Source organism: Astatotilapia calliptera, chromosome 13 (assembly GCF_964374335.1).
Source record: "Astatotilapia calliptera chromosome 13, fAstCal68.1, whole genome shotgun sequence".
Lineage (NCBI taxonomy): Eukaryota > Metazoa > Chordata > Actinopteri > Cichliformes > Cichlidae > Astatotilapia > Astatotilapia calliptera.
In genome coordinates, this window is record NC_137434.1 from 17506864 (window position 1) to 17529983 (window position 23120).

General features: G+C 41.4%; 1 protein-coding gene across 1 annotated transcript in view; it reads left to right on the forward strand.

Annotated features, from left to right (window-relative positions):
• The window catches only part of spock2 (SPARC (osteonectin), cwcv and kazal like domains proteoglycan 2), a 39253-nt gene extending 16551 nt beyond the window's left edge, over positions 1–22702 (forward strand). The window contains exons 2-10 of the mRNA XM_026190254.2: positions 1208–1253; positions 16881–16995; positions 17369–17474; positions 18473–18581; positions 18714–18848; positions 19557–19775; positions 20221–20283; positions 20978–21109; positions 21688–22702. Of these exons, the coding sequence (XP_026046039.2) occupies positions 1208–1253; positions 16881–16995; positions 17369–17474; positions 18473–18581; positions 18714–18848; positions 19557–19775; positions 20221–20283; positions 20978–21109; positions 21688–21827 (1065 nt within the window). The 3' untranslated portion in view covers positions 21828–22702. The remainder of the gene's footprint in view (positions 1–1207; positions 1254–16880; positions 16996–17368; positions 17475–18472; positions 18582–18713; positions 18849–19556; positions 19776–20220; positions 20284–20977; positions 21110–21687) is intronic.
• Positions 22703–23120: the final 418 nt, after the last annotated feature.

Genomic DNA, 23120 nt, shown 5'->3' on the forward strand with positions numbered 1-23120 from the left:
GTATATTCTGATGAGTCATGCCAGAAAAGAAATGCAGTTTAATACCATAAAAATGTAGAGGCATTCTGTTTCAGCGATTCAGTGTATAAAATTTACTGTATTTTTAATGCAGTTTGCCACTGTGTATTTATATCAGGACATAAATTGCATCAGGAAAGTACTGACAGGTGTCCCAAACCTGAAGATGAAACAGGTAGAAAACTGAAATGTCATATGTGCCACCAACTACAGGTTGAGACATCTGTCACCTTGTATTCTTACGATACTCATTACCCTTCTTTTCCACCTTTTTCACCTTGTTTAGGTTTGTGGTGAAGCAGTGTTGGGAAAATTTAATATTGTGTGTTTTTATGCACCAGCCATCATTCAGTTACATTTAGTGATAAGGTGAAACCACTTTCCTAATGTTGGTGGGTCTCTCTCCGTCAAATCTAATCTGATCTGATCTTCTAAATTTGTGGTAAATAAACCAAATTAAGCAACAAAAGACTTTGTTACATATATTATTATAAAATCAGGCTCTAAGAGATTTAAAAATGAACTTACAAAGTCTTTTTTGTGTCCTCATGATGTCTTGAATACAGCTTAATACGCTCTGTCCAAAATTGCACTTTTCTTCTTGACTAATATCGACTCTTTTCTCTCCTTTTGCTGTCATTTCACCAGGAGGTAGAGGTCAGTTCTCTTCACTTTTTGTACAGCTCTCTTATAGCCGCCTTTTGTCCAGTGTCTTTTGCATTCATGAGTAATTTCCTTGTCTCTTTGTGTGTCTTTATCTTTGCCTCACCATCCATCTTTTCTCCCTTTTTTGCAAAATCTCTTTCAATTTGCCCATTTTAATTAGAGCGATTAATGTTCTAATTAAACAGGGGTAAAAAGGCAGAGCATTTAAAAGGCAGCTCACCCCTGATACCATATGTCTCGAATATAGGCAGAGTGTGCAGATTTGTTGAGCTCATTTCCATAAAGAATGTACAGCCACAGTCTCTGGTGTGACTCACTTAGCTAATTATCATTCCAGTGTACACATTATAATCAGTGTCCAGTGATAATGTAAACTACATCACTTCTCCACTGTGATGTGGAGTGTAGCAGTGTTCATGCTGTATTTTATAATATCAGCAACACTGTGCGCTCACTGTGAATTACCTGACTCTGTTGTCTTGGCAGCAGATGGTAAAGTAGTGTTTTCTTCCTCTTTCTGCAGGATGACTACGTGCGTACCTGGGATGAAAATCAAGGTTCTAATGACAGTAAGTTTCACAACATCTTGTTCCTTCCTGTGTGTGCTGCTGAGAGATGCTGAACATAAAAGCGTCTTGTTGAATTTTGATAGCTTACAAATGGCTCATAGAAGTTTTAGGACCAAGTTTTGCTTTCATAGATGCCTTAATTCTTGGCATCATAGATTCACCAAGGTGCTGGAAACCCTCCTCAGAGACCAAGGTTGCCCCATGCTTTAATGTTGTTTATACTAAATTCAGGGCCTATCATCAAAATGTTGCAGCACATGTCAAGACTCATCAGACCAGGCAATGTTTTTGTCCAATTTTGATTAGGCTGCGCGAATCTTAGCCTCAGTTTCCTGTTCGTAGCTGACAGGAGGTGCACCCAGTGTTGTCTTCTGCTGCTTGTAGCCCACCACCTTCAAGGTTTGATGTGTGTTCTACATATACTGGTTGTAATTAGTGGTTATTTAAGTTAGTGTTGCTTTTCTGACAGCTTTTAGCAGTCTAGCCATTCTCCTCTGACCTCTGGGATCAACAAGGCATTTTCACCCAGAGAACCCAGAGAGTTTTCTGTGTGGGGAAATCCCAATGAGCAATTTCTGAAATACTCAGACCAGCCTATCTTGTGCCATGCTACGTTCAAAGTCACCAAAATTGTCTTTCTTTGCTATTCCAATGCTAAGTCTGAACTTTATATGCCTAAATGTCATCTGGTTTATTAGTTATATTAAAGAGCAGTTGAAGAGGTTTACCTAACAAGGTGGCCTGTGAGTGTGCTTGCTTAATTAGAGAAAACAATAAATAACTTATACTCAGTGATCACTTTCTGTGTGATAGTAATATATAAAATGGACCAACATGTATGACTATGCTGTTTTTAAGATTATGAGGAACATAAATATTATAAAAATGCTTATTTGGAGGGAAAGCCCTTTTGATGGTCTTATTGAGAGTTTCCTATAAATGTATTTAGGCTCAAATAAGGTTCTTAAGGCTTTTACAGTTCAAGTAAAAGATGAACTACTTTCATTAAAGCTAAATGTAAAACCACAGATTTGTAACTTGCTACACAATATTACTAAATATATACCGAGTGCTTCCTTGTTGCGTTTGTATCAGTTGTACGGTCTCATGTTTATCTTTAGCAATTAGTCATTTTTTGGCTTTCCATTGTGGAACTCCATTATGTCTGTGTTTCTCTGAAACATGATTCCATGCTCAGGCCTTTTCTGCAGTAAAGCTGCTTTCAGCTCAGTTTACAAAAGCCTCAGCAAGTATTGTGAAGCTCTGAAATACCTAGTTAGACGTAATAGTTCTATAGAAAGAGAAGCTAAAAGTTTCAATTTGATTACTGGCTTATCCGATCATAATTTAACCATGACTGCAAGAAATGCTGCAGTTACTCATACAAATGATTTTACAAATGCATCACCATATATCTTAAGGCAAACTGAATGAACTGAAGGAATGGCAGAACAATATATACACTAATGCACACACCGAGGGCTAATCAGGGGAATCAGACACAGCTGGGGAAACAAGGCACAGAACAAATAAAAACCAAAAACTGGAACAAGGAGACACGGAGACAAGAACTTTAGTGAATGGATAAAAGTGAAGAACCGTGGAAAGGGAACAGTGAGAAAACAAACTGTGCTAACAGAGGATATACCCGGAACATAAGAGCAACCGAACACTAATGAAAAAGTGTGAAACCAGAATGGCCCGAAAACAACATGAAGAACCAGAAGCTCTGAAGAAAGAATGGAAATCAAAACCAAGACAATAACTCCCAACTCCTAAATTTCAAATACTAGTAAAACCCCAGGGAGAAAGCCCTGGTTCATGGCATCTTTGAACAACTTAATATCAGCATTTCGGGTTTGCATCACGTATGCTTTGGCTCTGTAACAGGGAAATTCAATTAAAATTGTCTTCAAATGAAGTGCTTACTTTAAAAACAAACTATGGAAAGGTGTAGTTTGAGTTTCCCAGTATTTTAATTTTCTTTAACGACATTTTACATGTAAACCATCTCAGCTTCAAACCGTCTTTTCACACTGTCTATTTCGCTGACTTACTTCTTTAGACTTATGCATCTTGAGCATAGTAGGTGTTCCTCAATGATCAGTGCTAGGCCCCCTTACTAATATGTCTGTATATGTATAATCTTTAGGGTTTAGTTGAGAAACGTTTTGGCCGTCGAAGCCTAAATTTGCGTACTGACATTCTAAAAAAGTGCAGAGAGGCAGGGTAGATATTGAAAGATCAAAAATTGTAGTTGTCACAATCTGCTGAGTGGCAGGCAGGATGTGGACCCAAATGCAGGACTCATCACACACTCAAAGAGGCAGCTTTAATTGTGCTGTAGCAAAAAATACACTAGAAACAAAAATCAAAAACCAGAGAACTAAAAACTAAGGACAAGGAACTAAGGCAAGGCAAGGCAAGGCAAGGCAAGGCAAATTTATTTGTATAGCACAATTCAACAACAAGGTGATTCAAAGTGCTTTACAGAGACATTAGAAACAAAAACAAATAAAAAGCATGATTTAAAATTAATTAAAACAAGCAAACAAACAAACTAACTAAACACACACATTTCACACCTGTTCGCGCGATCTGAACCCTTATCGTAAGGGGAGCTACCAGTCCTTCTGTGGACGAGCTACTTTCTATTTTAAATTCCCTGAATTTAAAATACTCTCTAGACCCAGTCTAGACCCAGTTGGGGAGCTACCCAGAGCTCTAATCCCACACCTGTTCGCGCGATCTGAACCCTTATCGTAAGGGGAGCTACCAGTCCTTCTGTGGACGAGCTACTTTCTATTTTAAATTCCCTGAATTTAAAATACTCTCTAGACCCAGTCTAGACCCAGCTGGGGAGCTACCCAGAGCTCTAAACCCACTTAACAAACAAACAAACAAACAAAACAGTATATAAAATCAAAACAGATAAAATCAGAACAGTAGATAAAATCAGTAGTTAATGTAAGTTTTGAAATTTAAGCTTAACAAACAAACAAAACAGTATATAAAACCAAAACAGATAAAATCAGAACAGTAGATAAAATCAGTAGTTAAATGTAAGTTTTGAAATTTAAGCTTAAAGTGTGGATTTGGTGCTTTATTCAAATGCAGCTGAGAACAGGTGAGTCTTCAACCTGGATTTAAATAAACTGAGTGTTTCAGCTGATCTGAGGCTTTCTGGGAGTTTGTTCCAGATATAAGGAGCATAAAAGCTGAATGCAGCTTCTCCGTGTCTGGTTCTGACTCTGGGAACTGATAAAAGACCGGATCCAGATGACCTGAGGGATCTGGAAGGTTCATACTGGGTCAGGAGGTCACTGATGTATTTTGGTCCTAAACCATTCAGAGCTTTATAGGCCAGCATCAGAACTTTAAAGTCTATCCTCTGACGGACAGGTAGCCAGTGTAAAGACCTCAGAGCTGGACTGATGTGGTCCACTTTTTTGGTCTTAGTGAGGACTCGAGCAGCAGAGTTCTGAATGAGCTGTAGTTGTCTGACTGATTTTTTAGGTAGACCTGTAAAGATGCTGTTACAGTAATCAAGCCTACTAAAAATGAATGCATGGACTAGTTTTTCCAGGTCCTGTTGAGACATCAGATCTTTTATCCTTGAAATATTCTTGAGGTGATAGTAAGCTGACTTTGTTATTGTCTTAATGTGTTTTTCTAAGTTTTGGTCTGCATCCATCACTACACCCAAATTTCTCGCCTGGTTTGTGGTTTTTAGATGTATAGATTGAAGTTCTCTGGTGACCTGTAATCAGTCTAAGACACTGGGAAACTAGAAACTTTAAACTAGAAGCGAGGATGACGAGGAACATGGAGGAAACACACACACACCACAGAGCACATGGGAGTGGTACGACGCAACAACGGACAGAGGGACAGGAATAGCAAGGGAACAAGACACGGGAGGAGAGAACAGCACAGGACAGGACTATCAAAATAAAACAGGAAGCATGAGACAGGCACGGAGACGTGGACTTGTCAAGGAGACACGACTGACTGGGGAGACACAGGAGATGAACAAACACAGAGATTAAACACAGGCTGGGATAAACACTAAGAGAGGAAGAACTGAGAACTAAAGAAAACCAACAACAATAATCAAAGATTATAATAACAGAACAGAAACACAAATCCTGGATCGCAGACCTAGTACCGTGACAGTAATAAGCACAGAGCTAATCTGCGCTTGTAAATCAAAACTCAACATTTTTTGTAATAAAATAGTCTGCTGGACAAGTAGTCAGCCAACTGGCCTCCTTATGAAAACTCTGCCTTCCGTTATAGTGTCATGGAGTAGATTTAATAATGTGTGCTGAGCTAAAGAAGTTAACTAATGCTATCAAAAGGACAGTAAAGTTGCTTTTAATTAAGGGTGAGAAGATTGATGTGGTTTCTAAATTGACATATCTCTGGCTCAAATGCAAATTTTAAGAAACATGTCAAATTAAAATAGCCACTAAATGTAACTTGGCTCTTTCTCAACAAAATAAAAGCCAAAGCAAACCACTAGAATCTTTGCTCAAGAAAAATGGAAAGAAGCCAATTTAACATCATCACTATAAAATCTTCCCACTCTTGGCTCTTTATTGACCTGTGTTATATTTGTTTGGACTGGTATTCAAATATTCTTGCTTATAATTTGTCTGATACATTTAAGATGCCGACAAAGTGCGTATGTGTGAGTGTGTTTTGTCTGGTTAGTTTCGTCTCACTTGCTGTTGTTGTATCGCTCTGTGGACATTTTAATTGTTGGCCTGCCTGGTCACAGTGGAAGAAAACAAGCCTTAGGCTAACTATTCTGCAATGAATCAGATAGTAACATTGGTAAATAATGTTGTAACAAATAAAATGAAGAAAAAGAAACCGACTAGACAGGATTGCATTTTTTCTGTATGTGTTAAAGGAAAGACGGGCAACTCTGGACTAGTATCATTAAGGTTACAAATGAGGCAGTCCAAAGCAAAACACCCCTTTAATGCTTCTTCTGTAACCCTGACACAACCCGATACTTTATTTGCTCAAAGAGAACATATTCTGTTAATACGTAAATGTCCAGGCCCCAGTGAAACAGGCTATTACCCTGTAAGATTTATTTATGGGATCTTAATGATAACACAAAACGCACACATATTACCCACCAGAATCCAAAGTATATCCAATTATCTCAAAATAAAACTATATTCATGAAACCTCCCAGGCTTTGTATAATACAGTAATGTATGTGCATGTAAAAAACCTTTTCCTGTACTCAAAATGTGTCATAATGCATTCATTATTCAGGCATGAATATAAATCCATGCAAAACGAAGAAATCCCTGCGATGGATGCTTTTGCAGTGAAAGCAAAGCTGCAAGATTGATTGAAACGGAATGTCATTATATGGCTGTGCTGCTGCACGATCCGTGGCCTGTATTTGAACTGTAGCGCTTTCCAGATGGTCACCGGTTCACCATATTAGACAGTGTTGCCTGTGTTTTTGTGGTTTTATTTTTATTCCGGGGTCAGACATGCACTGTCCACAGCTGTACTGATTCCTTGGCGAAGATGCTGAAAGATGTTTGCGCTCCGCTTGAGCGGATCTGATGTGACTCCCACAGGAAATGCTAAACATTGGCTCGACTTCCACCCATCATCACTTCGCTCTGCTTCCTCGTTTTTCCTCCATTTACACTCCAGCAGGAGCCACGAGTGGAGGCAGAACAATTGAGGTCTCCTCCTTAACTCCTGCTGCAACTCCAGCCTTAATTGAGCCGGTGCCAGATGAAGTCATGACATGGAGTTTTGTCCTTAACCACTGTCACTAGATTTGCAGCCTAAATGAAGTCAGCTGAATAGCTGAGTCCATTAGCGGAATTTCCAAGGACTTAATGAAGGACTAATTATTGTTCCCAATGGCTGAGAGGTATAAAAGCATGAGAAGACAGTGAGGCAGAGGTGTGAAGCTAATATGCCTTGATTTAGTGTAAAATGACTGACATCAGCTTTATTCCTGCCAGCTCTAAGGCACTCTGATGATCAGGAAATTGTGGACTGTGGGTGAAGGCAAGTTGGTGTATGAGAGTGTGATAGGATGCTAATAGAAATATCTTATACCCTGTTCATCTGTAAAAAGGAAATATTTTATTCAGAAGGAAGAATGCAAGGACGAGAACATTTACTGAAAATGCACAAAACATTACACACTCACTTTGTTAGTTACAACTTGCACATACTAGGTTGGGACCCCCCCCTTTGTCTTTAGAACTGTCTTAATGCTTTATGGCATCGATTCAACAAGGTGCTGGAACCATTCCCAGGTTATTGTTCCCCATTGACATGACAGTCTCACACACTTGCTGCAGATTTGTTGGTTGCACATTCGTGATGTGAAAGTGCTCTGTTGGAATAAGACAGGGGTGTCCAACTCCAGTCCTCGAGAGCTACCGTCCTGCAGCTTTTAGATGCATCCCTACTCCAACAGAGTAGCTTCAGAGTAACTTCAACATGTTGTGTGTTCAGAGATGGTCTTCTGCATATCTTAATGCAGTGGTTGCCAAAAATTATACAACTGTGAGATACTGTTTGTCCGTGATTTGAACCGGGGGAACAAATTGTGGCAGGATCAGCCTGATATTATTTGTATCCCACTGTAATTTTACTACATAAAGAGCTAACATTGCCAACATTTCAGTATAAGAAGTGTTTGTGAACTAAAAATCAAGAATTGTGGGATACTGTTTGTCCATTACTTGGACAGCCCAGAGCATGCTCCCGACGCAGGGGAAACAAATACTTTCGGGGATCCCGACCTGGCACCGCTGTTGTTCAGTTGAAGCCAAAGGCAAGATATGCTTCATCATATTTTATAGTCTTTGGTTTGGAAGAAAGGTGGTTTGGAAGCATATGATCCTTGATCCTGTGCTTTGCGTTTGTGTGGGAGCCCCATCAGAAACCTGCCCATTATGCTAGCAGTGTCCAAGAATTCTGTTTTTTTTTAATCCCCCCCCCCCCACACACACACACACACACACAATGGCTCTCCCCCACTTCGGGAACCACTGCCTTAATGTAGCAAGTGGTTATTCAGTAGTCTGTACTCAGACCAGCCCTTATGGCACCAACAACCATGGCACGTTCAAAGTCGTCAAAATCATCTTTTTTATTCCCATTCTTATGCTTGGTTTGAACTTCAGTGAGCTGGCTTTACCATGTCTCCATGCCTAAATGAATTCAGTTACTGCCATGTGATTGGTTGATTAGAGCAGTTGAGTAGGAATGCCAATCACAGTGGCTGATGAGTGTACATCCAAACTCTAAGGCAGACCTTCCCAAAGTGTGGGGCCTGCCCACTAGGGGGGGCGCAGAGCCATTGCAGGGGGGGGGGGATGAAAAGGGGGGAAGAAAAACAAAACGCTTGGACACTGCTAGCACGGGGCGCCCACAGAAACGCAAAGCAGGAGATGAAGCATTACAGCGAAGAAAAACCCTAAACAAGTACCGAGTGCGCAACAACGTAATGTGAAATTCACAGAGAAACTCGCGGATTCTTCCACTGACCGCTGCGGCACACCTGCACCAGGGCACACCTCCGCCTACCCCACTCCTGCTTTACAGGTGAAAATAGAGCAACAGGACCGCTAGTCTTTGATATTATTTATTTTCTGCTGTGTTTTACTTGCATCTGTTTGAAATACTGAGTGTAAACAAAAAAATATTAAATATGTTTCCAAACCAACTTCTTTCTAAGCCAAAGACTAGAAAATTTGGAACCACCAGTTCTTCAGTCACTACCTTGCACGACAAGCAAAGATTTCCAGTAGTACACAAGTGTCTACATAAAGCCACGGTAACAGTTGGGTTTTAATTCTCATTTAACTTGTTGCCATGGCAAACATTAAAAAATGAAATGTCATCTTTGAACTTAATCCTGAGTTTTTGAGGCTCTCGTCTTACCTATTTTGCAGTCAAACATACCAGCATACTGTGGATCAACTTCACAAGTGGCATTTGCGTCTTCAGCTTTTATGAAACTTTAAAATGCTTGCCTTAGGTTGTCAGATGAGTAGTATTCCACATCTTTCATTTCACACAGCATAAAACCCTTCATCTATTTCCCTTTCTCTCATTCTGACGCAAGTGTGTTATCTCCCTCCATTGATCTGCCTTCCTTTATGACTGGCCTAATGAAGCAAAAGAGTGAAAAGAGGAGATTTGTCCCTCTGAGACATCACTAAATCAGTGTGATGTCTTTACTCCGAAGCTCTGAGCCTACAGGCCTCATTTCTCAGCCGGGCTGCCCAGACTGCTACACTGCTTTGCAGAGGAAGACAGAGCTTTAGAAATGTCAACAGACAAGAGAGCCAAAGCCGTCAGACTGAGGTGGAAATTTGCATTCAGGAATCGTAGTAGCTGACTCCACTTTAGTCGATGCTGTCCCGAATGAGGGTGGCCAAGAGAGCTCACCGCAGCTTATTAAAGGACAGATAGATAAGACACAAGCCAATTAAGGAATTGTCTTCATTTATTTGACATTACATGCAAAGCACAACTAAGTACGCTGTGAATATCTCTGATGGGAAAGTTTTCATTTGCATTGTCTTTGTTTGACTTGCGGTGTGTTTTTTTGTCCTGGTACTTTAGGAGATAATTGTGTGAAATTTAGTGATGGAAAAGGACTCATGAGCAGGTGTCAAGTGAAAAGAACATTTTATTTAAGGCAAACCAAAATCCATCAGTAAACACAGGAACATGGGGACACTCTACAGGAACACTACAGACTGGGATGAATAGTAGCATGAACATGAAACAGGGTGAGACAACAAAGATCTATGGGGAGATAAGGGCTATATAAACACACAAGATAATTAATGAGATGTGGAATAGCAGGGAACACAATAGAAATTTATCTGAGAAACAAGAGAAAGTACTACAAAATGCAGCGTACACAAGGCAGGAGATCCCATAAATTCTGTTCCTCTGGACGTAGCATTTTCAGTTTTCCATCAGTGAAGGATTGGTAGGAGACTTCCAAAATACAATAGGAAGAACTGATGGAGACTATACATGGGGAACACAAGAGAGGCAGGGAAAACTGGAAGAACTCAACAGTAAGTGGAACAAAAACACAAAGCTAAAAGCACAATAACAAACTAAGAAACAAGCTGACTATAACCAGGAATCAACAGAACTCTGAAGTCCAAAACACAAAAGGCTGGGTGAAAGACTCGGAACCGAAACAAATAGTTAATCCCAATCTTAATATCATCAGATGGCTCAGTTGATACCTTTTCTCCACTTTGCTGTTGGCCCTACAAGCCACTTTGCAACCTGACGCAACCGCTGCATCTGCTCTGCCCGCTCTGTCATGTGCTGTGGGTCTTGCAGCTGCTCTAGCAAAACTAATCTATACATTTGTTTGACTAATGTTGGCCTCAGTGAAGTGTATATATTTGTGAGTAGGATCTGCAGTACATGTGTTGCAAAATGAATGAGTATTTGTCATTAATTTCCTTATGTTTTGCTGTTTCCATTGTCTAAAGCTGCACTGCAGTGATCTCTCTTTGTTGCTGTAAAAACAGGTCCAGGAAATCTACAGTTGATTTGTGCAACCCCACAAATGACTAAATTGGCATACTTAAAGACATTAAATTGTGGTAGGCAAACTGTTGTAATGTAAGGTTGCAAGAGTAATCAAGCACACACACCCTAACAATTAAGTGCATGTGTATAGCACTGATGTTTTTATGTATACCTTTAAGTGTACACTGGATTTACATATGCTGATCTAAGATAGAGAGGCCAATAAATGGTAAATGGACATTTTCTGGATATATTAAAGGCAAAGAGCATGGTGAATTTTGCTGAACCCACACTTTACAAGGACTGTTCCTCTAGAGCAGGGATTCAAATATAAGGCACGGGGGCTTAAATCGGCCCAGCAAAGTCTCCACTGGATGGCTTTGAAAAATAAAGGCCGAGATATACCCGCTATAATGGCCGATTAGGAAGCCAATGCAGTATTGTCCTGAAGGATCGGTGCCGCCATTCAGATAACATCGCTGCTAAAGTACGGCTATAGGAGGAGAAGAAGTCACAACTTGTCACGGCGAGTGAGGTGAGCCGTGTGGAGATGATCAGAGATGGGCAGTAACGCGTTACTTGATTACTTTTTTCAAGTAACGAGTAAAGTAAGGGATTACTATTGCAAAAACGGTAATTAGATTACTGTTACTTTCCCATAGGAACGCTGCGTTACTAAAACCGTGATTTTTTTTTTTTTGCGTGAACGTCTCATGACAGTGACGTAAGCGAGTGCGACGTTCGTGACAACAGCTGTGTGCAGATCAACAATGGATAATATATCAGTGCGGGAGAGAGTATGAGCGTGCAGCGTTTAAAGCGTGGAAGTACTGACCTTACTTTGAGTTTGATTCCATAAAAAGTGACAAAAACATTAGTGTCTGTTGTGCGTGGGAAGAAAACTTCTTTTTATAGCGAAAAAAAGACCCTAAACAAGCACCGAGTGCGCTACCATGTAATGGGAAATTCACAGAGAAACTCGCGGATTCTTCCACTGACCGCTGCGGCACACCTGCACCAGGGCAAACCTCCGCCTACTGCACTCCTGCTTTACAGGTGAAAATAGAGCAACAGGACCGCTAGTCTTTGATTTTATTTATTTTCTGCTGTGTTTTACTTGCATCTATTTGAACGACTGAGTGTAAACACAAAAAATATTTTATTTAATATGCTGGAATGTGCAGAAAATAGGTTTAACTAATGTTTAACTAATTTCTTCAAGTCAGAGAATGGTGCTTATAATTAAATTTTTGCTTGATGCATAAAGTTAAAAGATTAAAACTGAAAAAACAAGTTTAAAAAAAAAGAGACTTTTCCATTTGATGCAGAAAAAGTAGAATTGGGCTGAAAGATCTATCGCTTTATCACCTATTCAGGTTGTAAATCGTGTTTTTAAAAAGTAACTAAGTAACTAAGTAATCAATTACTTTCGAAAATAAGTGATCAGTAAAGTAACGGGATTACTTTTTTGGGGAAGTAATCAGTAATTAGTTACTGATTACTTTTTTCAAGTAACTTGAACAACACTGGAGATGATAAAGGAGGATCCTATCGCAGGCAGTCGTGAAGGTGAGAAGGTGGTTTATTGAACACAGAGCAAATAGCCTTCTGTCCCGTTTCTCTATCTAAACTGGGAACAACTAAACTACTGAACACAAACCAGGACCTGAACATAAGGGAGGATGGACAGAGGTAAATGACGGTGAAAGCAGGAAGAACACACAGATGAAGCACGGTGAATACACAGACGGACCAGCGACTACAATGGCTGTATCCCAATTCAGGGTCTGCAGCCTTAAAGTACGCAGCCTCAACGATCCTCAAGGGCCGCGTACTTAAAGACCGCTAAGGCCAGAAGTGCGAGGCTTGTGAAATGGGACGGTCTAGCCTCCATTGCGCTGCCCAGGTTGCCTAGCAACCATGATTCTAACAGCTGGAAACGTGTCATACAGCTTTGTTTGACAGAAATGAAGGAGAAAATCTTTTGTTCATTTGTTTGTTTCTACATGAGCTTTGATCATTCTCTGTAAGATTAAGCTCAGCTATTGAACGGCGTATATTTTAAAGTAAAGGCTTTAAAACCAAGTTAGTACAAACGTCACTAATGTCACATAACGTTGCCGACATGTGGCCAACAGTAATGTTTTAATGTTCTTCGTTATTAAACATTTGCACATAAATAAGTGACATAATATTCAGTACTTACTTAAAGTTTACTCTTCGGGCACCCCTCATCTGCCGTTTTTTTCGGCAAAATTATCCACACCCACCGCCGCGCTATGCATTCTGGGATATATTGGGCCACGAAGTCTACACCGCCACGTCCTTAAAATTCAGGGAAATTAAGGACGCATTTGAGGCCGCATTTCGAGCAGCCTTCGAATTGGGACAGCCTTTGTCGCGTCGCGGTGACGTAATCGGCCTTGAAAGGCGGCCTTTAAGGCTGCAGACCCTGAATTGGGATACAGCCAATGACAGGAGACACGACTGAAATACACTCAGAGAAACACAGGGAGATTACACACAGGTGGGGGACACAGCTGGAAGTAATTAACGAGACGAGGAAGGTAAAGGTAAAACTTCCTTGTCTCGTCTCGTTTGTCAAAATCTGCGCACGACACAAGCAATGCATCAAGCATCAAAAAAGCATAAGAAGGGCACATATTTAGGGTTTTTCAATTATAATACGTTTTGTAGCTTTTCCTGCTAATAAAACCTCATCCATGGCCGTTCATGCAGCACCAAAGTAAACAAGTCTTTCCGGCCCACTTATGATCAAAGTGAGCTGTATGTGGCCCACCATATATATGACATCGCTGCTCTAGAAGGTATTAATAAATGTAAGGGATAATGTGTTTAAAACAAGATAAAGACAATGGATAGACCGTTTTGTTTTTGTTGGGAAAATCTTGCCCTTTGCAAAATATCTCCACTGCTATTACCTTGTTTTTACTTTACAACAACCAGCGCTTCTGGCGCTCCCCCTACCAGGGACTCTGCCCAGCTCTTTGCACACAGTGCACACATCATGTACTGTATGCACACTACTCCAACTCTAAACCTCAGAAAACAGAAAAACACCCAATTAAGTTCCCTGGGGAATTTCCCTTTGTCCTTCTCACCATCACCTCTTCCTGAGCATCCTTTTTAGGCCCGCCTGGGGTTCCTTCTATCCAGTAATTTCAAACTATATAAGGCTGCAAAGGAAACAGCCTGTTATTCCAACTCTGGAGGGGGGTCAACCTTGTCTCGTACTTGTAACAAATTATGTTTTTGCTCCTGAGTCTCTTCTGTTTAACATTTTCTAAGGACATTCAGTAAATCTCCACTGTAATCTGAATTGTAGTCCTTTCACTGCTCTTTCTTCCTTATACAGTTTGTGAGTATGTAATGGTTTTTACACATTACACCCTGGATTTGCATATATCATTCCCAGGTAGACAGGACAATAAATTGTAAATGGACACTTCCTGGTGTTATGTCAAAGGCAGACCGCATGAAAATGGGTGAATGTGCTGAGTCCACTCTCTATGAGGACTATTGATAGATGTTGTGAGATCCAACCTGTTTAAAACAAGGTAGAGGCAAAAGAGAGACCCTTTTGTCCTGTTTGCCTTGCACGTGAAACAAATTATGTTTTTGCTCCCGAGGCTCTTCTATTTAACATTTTCTGAGGAAATGTAATAATTTAATTTAATAAATTGTGTTAAATCTCTGTCATTTCACTGCTACTTCTTCCATATAGGTCTGGTGAATGTGTAAAGGGTTTTAGATGGTATAAAGCTGCCACTAATCAGCATTTTTAAATGGAACAGAAATATGATCATCTATTAAATGTATAATTAAAGCCAGTAGCTTATCTTAGCACAAAAGCTGGAATTAACACAGTAGATCTTAACTGTTTATTTTATAAAAAATAAAAATATATGTAATGTAATGTTGCCAAGTTGCCTGCAGTTATAGCATCATATTTAGCAGCAGTAATTTACTCATCTTGATCCAGGCAGGACTATTTTTGCACAAAGTGCAGGCACACCTGAGAACACTCCTACCTAGAAAACAACATAGCACCAATGACATTAGAGACTGGGTGTGTAAATACTAGATAAAAGAGCTGATGATGAGGATGTGGCCTGAGCACTGCTTCCGTTATCCCCAATCTGCAGGGATAAACCTCATGCAAATCTCGATTGGATTAGACTGAAGCACGGGGAGCCTAATTAGGAGAGGTTTACTGCTACAGGCATTAGTTTAAAACCATAGAAGAGGCTTTTTAAAAGTAAAAAGAATTAAAGTAGGTGCACTGGGGAATAGATGGAAAAATAGTGGAATGCGAGGTGGAAAATAATAAGCAAAACAGGTAGGCCAAGAGTGAGGGCGCACAGCAAGGATGTCTGATGTGAGGAGAAGACAAAGGAATGTGAAAAGATGGAAGAAAGGTGGCTTGATAAACATGATTGCACAACAGGGGGTTTGAGACACGGAGAGGGAGAGAGTTCTTAGAAACACCAGATTGAGCTGCAAATCACAGTCAACCCAGAAATGATTCCCAGACCACGGAGAGCCTGTTGCTATGGAAACGTCATCATCGCAGGCACTGCTTTAATCCGTGGAAGCCTGTTAAGTTAACATGAGGCTCAGGCAGCCACCTTATGCTTCTGTACTCACAACACAACGCCGTGCCAGCATTGTAGCCACTCGCTACAGACGAGATTTATTTACAAATGTTTTTGCTATTAGAAAAATCAGGATCATCTTATTTGTATTTATGGTTTTCCTTCTCTCTTTCCTTTGCTTTCTTTGGTTCAATGGATTGCAAAACATATAGCCTTTTGCGTGCGTGGCCCTTTACCTACTACACTTAATCGCCTTCTCCTTCATGTCAGAGAGAGGGTCCCCAAAGGGTGGAATTGGCTGATGCACCGTGATTCTGCTGATGCGCTGGTGTGAATTGGACAGGGCGGGTGGTGAAACATCAAACCTGCGAGGAAAAGAAAGGCGGGTGGCAGCAAAAGAGGACAGAGTCGAGTAAGAAAAGCTGGGAGACGTCTGTGATATTGTGTACTGAGATAGTGTACACAATCAATGCCAACTGGGATAAGGAGCAACCAGAGAATAAGGCTGCACTGCTGACAGTTTAAATGGATGAGGAGTCTGCATCTGGGCATTAATGCCTCCAAGCCTTCTCCCCAGCAGCAGAGCAGTCAGTCAATCAGTTATACAACCAGCTCAGCCGTAGCAGGATTGGGGGGGGGGGGTTGTATTGTTTTGGATTTGCTACTCAAATCAGATCTCTGTCAGTTCGCTTCAATAATCCTGTGATGTAGGCAGAATTAATGTATTCTGCAACCAGAAAGGACAAGAGAGGAGATCCTAAGCCTGCCTGCTAACTGCCATAAAACCGGATACAGTAAGGATTCAAGGCGAACCTCAGTCCTACATATGAAGTCTGTGATAGCAGTGTGAAAATAAACTCTATTCCTGTGTAGCTGTGCTCATGGATAGTGCAGGTGAATATAGGCTGAAGTAGTTAAAGAGAATAGAGGGTGACATCCAGGTCAGGCTCCAGGAGGCCTGCTAGGAAGAGACAGATATGACATATGAGCATGTGTGAGGTGCTGCTAGCAGAGAGTTTGATGGATGTGGCAACCTGAGTTAGACATCCTGGCTTTAGCCCAGATTGCAGGAATTATTTAAGTGTAGTAGAGAATGTAAATATGTAAGTAGATGAAGTCTGCAAGTTATTCAACGCTTTTTAAAAAAATATATATATATATATCAGCTGAGGAGCTAAATTGGATCAAAAGCCAACTAAAGAAGCTCTTGTAATTTTATGTTCAAGAATAAGATTTTTCCTCCCAATAAATAAAAGTGCCTCAGAGTCCATATTTAAAATAGTGCAACACCAGCACAGCTCGAGTCATTTAGACTGACTCTTGGGTTATGCTGAGCAAGTAGGGAGCAGAAAAAAGACAGAAAAGGGGGAACGGAGGGAGGAAAAGTGAAGCAGTGTGAAAGCTAAAGTACATGTCTCATTTTCTTTTTTCTCCCCAGATGTAGACACCACCAAGGACCCTTGTCAAAAGGTTAAGTGCAGCCGACACAAGGTGTGTATCGCCCAGGGCTACCAGAGAGCTGTGTGCGTCAACCGCAAGAAACTTGAACACAGGTGAGTGTGTGTAGCCCATGGGCAAGAATTGACTAATTCCCAAAACAGAAAAATAGTCAAAAAAAAATCTTCTTTACGAACACTAACATGAGTTCAACTCAACCAAGCACGCACTCCATAGTCTGCTGCAAACTGGAGTGTTTATCCCTGTCGGCCACACTCGTAGTATTAAAGCTTGTTTGTGCACCAGTGTAAGTACGACTGCCTGCTGTTTAATGATAAGCTAATGCATTTGGACAACACAGAGGAGGCCTGTTAGCTTCGCGCTTGTGTTTTGGTGCTGCTGTGTGTGTACTCTGAATTAACGCAGCAGTTGCTGTCTAAGCTGGACTTATCCAGGCTGACATGGTTGTGTTGTCCCCTTGTCCTGCAGGCTGAAGCAGCCCGCTCTCAGGTCTCCTGATGGAAACTGTCACCCCTGTCCCATCTCCTCCACTGGGCCTGTGTGTGGATCTGATGGACACAACTATGCCTCAAAGGTACACCTCCACCCCCCACTTTAATTAACCTGTTAATGTCTAAACAATTAAATAATTGCCAGAAATTTAACATTTTTTGAAAATGGACTGTTTACTAAACTGCCTGACAAATTAAAAACATTAAATAATAATTAAAAATAGTTTTCATTTGCATCATATTTGCTGTGTCTGGCTTTTATTCGGTTTTTTTGGGAGGGGAAAAATCACACCGATGATGTGGAATACTCCAAAACTGACAAAACCTAACCATATTGTACATATCGAATATGATTAATGAGTGGTTAAATGGTTACAAAGTGAGATTTATGGTTGAATTTTATACATATAGCAAAGCAACAGTACAAAGTTGACTGCACTGAGCACCACTTTAATTTTTCCATGTGGTTTTACGTATATTAGTAGTGCTGTGACTGTGATGTGCACTTGAGCTCCCCTAATGTGGCTCGTTCCCCTCGGTGAACATTATTACATGCTGATTCAACACATAAATTCTGCTACTATATGCTACGTTGCTAAATAGCCTTGACAACTCTTGCAAATTTAGGTCATACGGATGTACACATACTTTTACACACATCTTGAAATCCGTGGTACATGCTGTACGTGCTCTGCGTCGTTTGGTAAGAACCGACACACACCTTTGCACATTCAGAGCTAAGCAGTGTGAGGAGAATCTCAAGGGACACAAAGCTGAGACAAAGAGCCGTGATGTATGGCCTCAGAGGAACCAATTGGTGGCTTGCGGTGACAGAATCCCATGTGTTTATTGATTAATGCTTTGTCTTTTGAATCACTATTTCTGACCTTGTGTGCAAGTAAAGGTTGGGAAGCGCATTCAAGAGCAGGACTCTGATTTTGAATTAAGGCTTACAGTCGGTCACCTCATGAATATTTGATCTGCGTTGCGGCAATAACTCATTTCACTTCACCTTTGTGTCCCCTTGTCGATGTCATCGGTGTGTGTGCGTGTGTGTTTAATGACTGTATGTGTGTTGCAGTGCAAGCTGGAGCAGCAGGCGTGTCTTACGGGGAAGGATCTTACCCTGAAGTGTTCTGGTCTGTGTCCTTGTCCAACTACTGCTCCTACAACCAAGGAGAGTAAACATGGTGAGAGCAACATACATGACATACAACTCGTGTTTTGTTTTGTTTTATTCTCACACATCTACTCAAGCATAACAGCCATCATAACTGCATAAATAGGTGCAACAAATATTTTTCTCTCCTGTACTTACACAGAGGGCTGCACCGGGCAGGATCTGGCTGATCTCGGGGAGCGTCTGAGGGACTGGTTCCAGCTACTGCAGAGTAATGCCAACCAGAACAACAACAGCAAGCCCGGGGCCAAAGCCACTGCAGTCAGCACCACATCAGGTTAGCGCTACTACTTAATAAACTCATTGCATGAAGAGGGCATTTCAATGCTTTAGATGCAGGGTAGCGTACTATAAAATATCTAAGAAAGCCATTAAATCTATTTTTCATGTCTCATTTAAGACAAAGTTTGTTTCTGCTGCTGACAGTCGACACTGTAGCTCTTGGCTGTTTAACACTGGATCTCTAGATTCACAAAAAATAATTGATGCCTCATAAAGAAATAAACTGGATGCCTTCCACGAGCTATTTTCTGGTTCAAGGATTTGTAATCAGTAATCGTATCAGCCAATCACTATAATTAAAATAGTAAAAAGAAGTACAGCAGGAAAATCAAATTGTCCTGTTGGTGCCACTTGCAACCATTTGCCTGAAACTATCTTGGATGGATAGTGTAACATAACGCTGCATCACATACGGGAGGATGTTTATGCCTCAGGGTACAGTCAGGAAGTTCCAAGCATCAACCGGCGTTGTAAAGCCGGGAGAACAATATGTTATAATGCCATTTTCATATGCAAAACTTTTTCTTTTTTTTAACGTTGAAACTGGCAGCACTGGAAGGCATTAGGAGGATGATAAATGCAGTTTTTTTTTCCATTGGAAACAGGAGATGTTTCTGAGCATGCTGGCGTGATTTTTTCCGTTTGTGCAGCTGTCCCCCTGAAAAAAGTCTATGTTTGTTTGTCTGCCTCTGTGTGTTGGCAGTGCTGGACAGGAGCCTGGTGGCCAGCTGTAAGGACTCCATAGGCTGGATGTTCTCCAAGCTGGACACCAATAGCGACCTGTACCTGGATCAGGCCGAGCTGGCTGCCATCAACCTAGACAAGTATGAGGTCTGCATTCGGCCCTTCTTCAACTCCTGCGATTCCTACAGGGACGGCAAGGTCTCCACTGCTGAATGGTGCCTCTGCTTCTGGAGAGAGAGTGAGTGTTCGGGGGATTATGTGAGGTTTGCAGGCTTGTGGGTTCGCACTCACTTGTCTGTATGCTGACATTTTCCCTTCTGGCACATGCAATCAAACTTCAAGGCGCTCGGCTGCCCTCGAGGTGTGGCTGCGTCTGTGTTGTGCGCTGGCCCATCAGTGTTTGTCTTCCTCCTCATCCTTCAGTCCCCCTATGGGCCGAAACGGTCACCGCAAGGCACTAAAAACATTTCTGCTGCTTGTTGACAGCCTGATTCTCCCACCGCTCTCGGAGATTGAGCGTGTCAGCCAAGCAGCTGAGCAGAAACTAGGTCCCAGGATTGTGCAGTTATTTATTTGGGAAGAAAGGGTCCTAAAATACATGGATTATAGTTGCAGCTCTCTAAGATTTTTGTTATTTTCTCTCTTCTGTGACTAATTGTGCCTTTATTTCCACTTCTTTTAAGAACCCCCCTGCCTTGCTGAACTCGAGAGGATCCAAGTATTAGACGGCGGGAAGAGGAAGTTTGGTAGGTGCAGGGGGTTAGTCCCTGATCCCTTCTGTGGATTATAACATGATACGGGCATCTTTGTGTTTGTCTTACGCGTGCATGTTAAGAAGTAAAGAGGAGCAGTGTGGGATTATGTGTGAGTGTGCATGTGTGCACTGCAGATTTTGATTTTGTCTTGCTGACTGGGCTCTGAGTCAAGACTCTCCAAGGACACAGAGCGGTGAGCAGGGGGCAATCTGCCAGCCTGACGCGCTGACGTTCCCCCGAAAAACTGGATAGACAGTTCAGCCGTCCCTAATTATTATTTTTCATTACATTTACAAATGTATCAAAAAACAATTAAGCAACACAACAGATCCGCCCATCTCTGAAGTTTACAACCAGGCTAATTTTTGCCTCACTGACAAACACAGCTACACTTAGGTGTGATCACAGGCTGCTTTTTATACGTCCTCCCTTATAACATCATGATAGCCAGCCACCCCCACATCACCTCAGTAGGCTGCAGCATGCTGACTTCCTCTGGGTATTCCTCCATGAACATATTGTTTTCATGGAATATAGAATTAGCCTCCACATATGCTGCATGCATTATATTGTCACTTGGGCTCATGTGTGATGAGCCACACTGAGAAATTGTGCGAGATTGAAGGCGAGGCCTCTTTACCTTACTCTGCTCTTATTTATTTATGTGTGTGCGTGTAAATGGCAGGTCGATTCATTCCTAGCTGTGACGAAGACGGCTTCTACAGGAAGCAGCAGTGTGACAGGGGGGAGTGTTGGTGTGTCAACCAAAACGGAGGAGAAGTGGCCGGATCGAGGATTCGTGGCAAGCCAGATTGCGGTGAGTGTCGAAAGGTTTCGCATACCGATAAAAAACAGATTTTTTGAACTTGAAAGCTGAATGCAGTGAGAGTTCAGTGCAGATCGGCGCAATTCTGCACGTGTCCCCGCTGCATGCATTCTGCACAAGGCTTTCTTTATGTTAAAGGGCCGATGCCCACTGCAGCATAACTCACAGTAGGGACCAAGTGCCACATTCATGTGTCCGGAGTCATTTGCATTCTAAAGCGCCGCTTGTCGCTGTGAGAAAAGTCTTTCAAGATAAATGAGGACTGGTTGGACTGAACCTGTGCCTGATAAGAATAGGTCCCTTGGCAAGGTTTAGAAATAGCTATTAAAATCCAGACAAAGTCAAACACCCCCCCCACCCCCCCCCTATTTTTTTTTTGCCATTGCAGTCAGTGTTTTTAAATTGATTTTAGCATTTCTCACTGGCACAGAAAGGACTCCATCAAAACTGAGAGGAAGGCATGCTGAACAGAATATATTGCAATGTGCAAGATGGCCACAGCGGATAATTCGATTTCTCTGCATCCCCCCCCTCCCATGCCCGTGTGATTTCTCTCCGTCTTCCCGCAGATTACGAAATGGCATATTCAGGTGATTTTGGAAGTGGGGTTGGATGGGAAGACGAGGAGGAGAAAGAAGCCGAGGAGACTGCAGAGGAGGCTGAAGAAGAGGAGGTGGGAGAGGTGGATGACGGGGGATATATCTGGTAAACGGGCCAACCAATCTCTAAAGGAGCATCTCTGTGGTCCCAAACTTACACACACACACACTTATACACACAAATCCTGCAAAGAGATGGACGGGATCAAGCGCTCACACTCAGAACAACACTGGATTATAAAAAAAGCAAAGGGGGGGAAAGTGGCACAGGTTGGGAGGGTGAAGATACAGATGCTATGGAAGTAATTCTTGTTACAGGGTGATAAAGAGCAAGGGAGGGGTGGGGGGATCACAGTTAAGAAATTATGGGTCTGGTGTCATGAATTTTGTCCTTCATACTTGTGAATCTTTGTTCTCTTCTGTTGTCTGTCCTTTAAACTATCTTTGAGCAGTTTTTAGCTGATGCATAATGGAGACTTTAAGAAGCTGCAGGTGCTTTGCATTAAAAAGAATAAAATAAACAAAGCGAGATCGGGTGCACTTCAGTCATCCAAATTGGCATCTTTCATCGATTATGTTTGCTGATTAACAACATTTAGATAATCAGATTTGCTTTAAGGCAGAAATCTGGCAAAAAGAAAAAGAAAAGAAAAGAGAGAAAGCCACATTAGAATATTGAAAAGCACCTTTTGACTTTGCCATTTTCATCTCTTATGCTTCAGCTCTTATGTGACAGTAGTGCTCTGTCTCATTCATGACTTAAGAAAAGGTTTCTCATGCGTCACTCTTTAGCTTGTATATATTGTGTGTATCAGAAGGCAGAATGTCACCTATTAGTCCCGTAATCAATGCCTTGAAAGACTAGCAGAACATGCTGCTTAGTTGACAAGTGTACATCGTATCATAGTGTGGATTGGTTATTGTGTTTAATAAAAAAATGGAATAAAATAAACGTATCTATGTGGCTCCAGTGGCCACCGTACAACTGAGTGTGTTCTCTTTTCTTTTCATGTCTAAACTGGAGCCAAAGCATCTTGTTCCCCGGCTGCACAAGGGGAGCCTAGCTCTCTATTTGCTGAAAATAGAATAGAATAGAATACAATTCAACTTTATTGTCATTGCACATGCACAGGTACAGGGCAACGAAATGCAGTTTGCATCCATCCAGAAGTGCAAAATGACATAACATGCATTAGGATTGACCTGAACTCAATAGGAGTGTTAATGTGGGTTACCAGGAGATTGAACTTTGGAGCTTAGCACCACTGGAACCCTTGAAACCAGCCGCATAGCTTGTTTTATTTAGCGTTTTAATATCAACTCATTAACAGAGAATGGAGGGACTTTAAATTCACCGGTAAGAAAATATTGGGCTATCCTATAGACATACATATATACAAAAT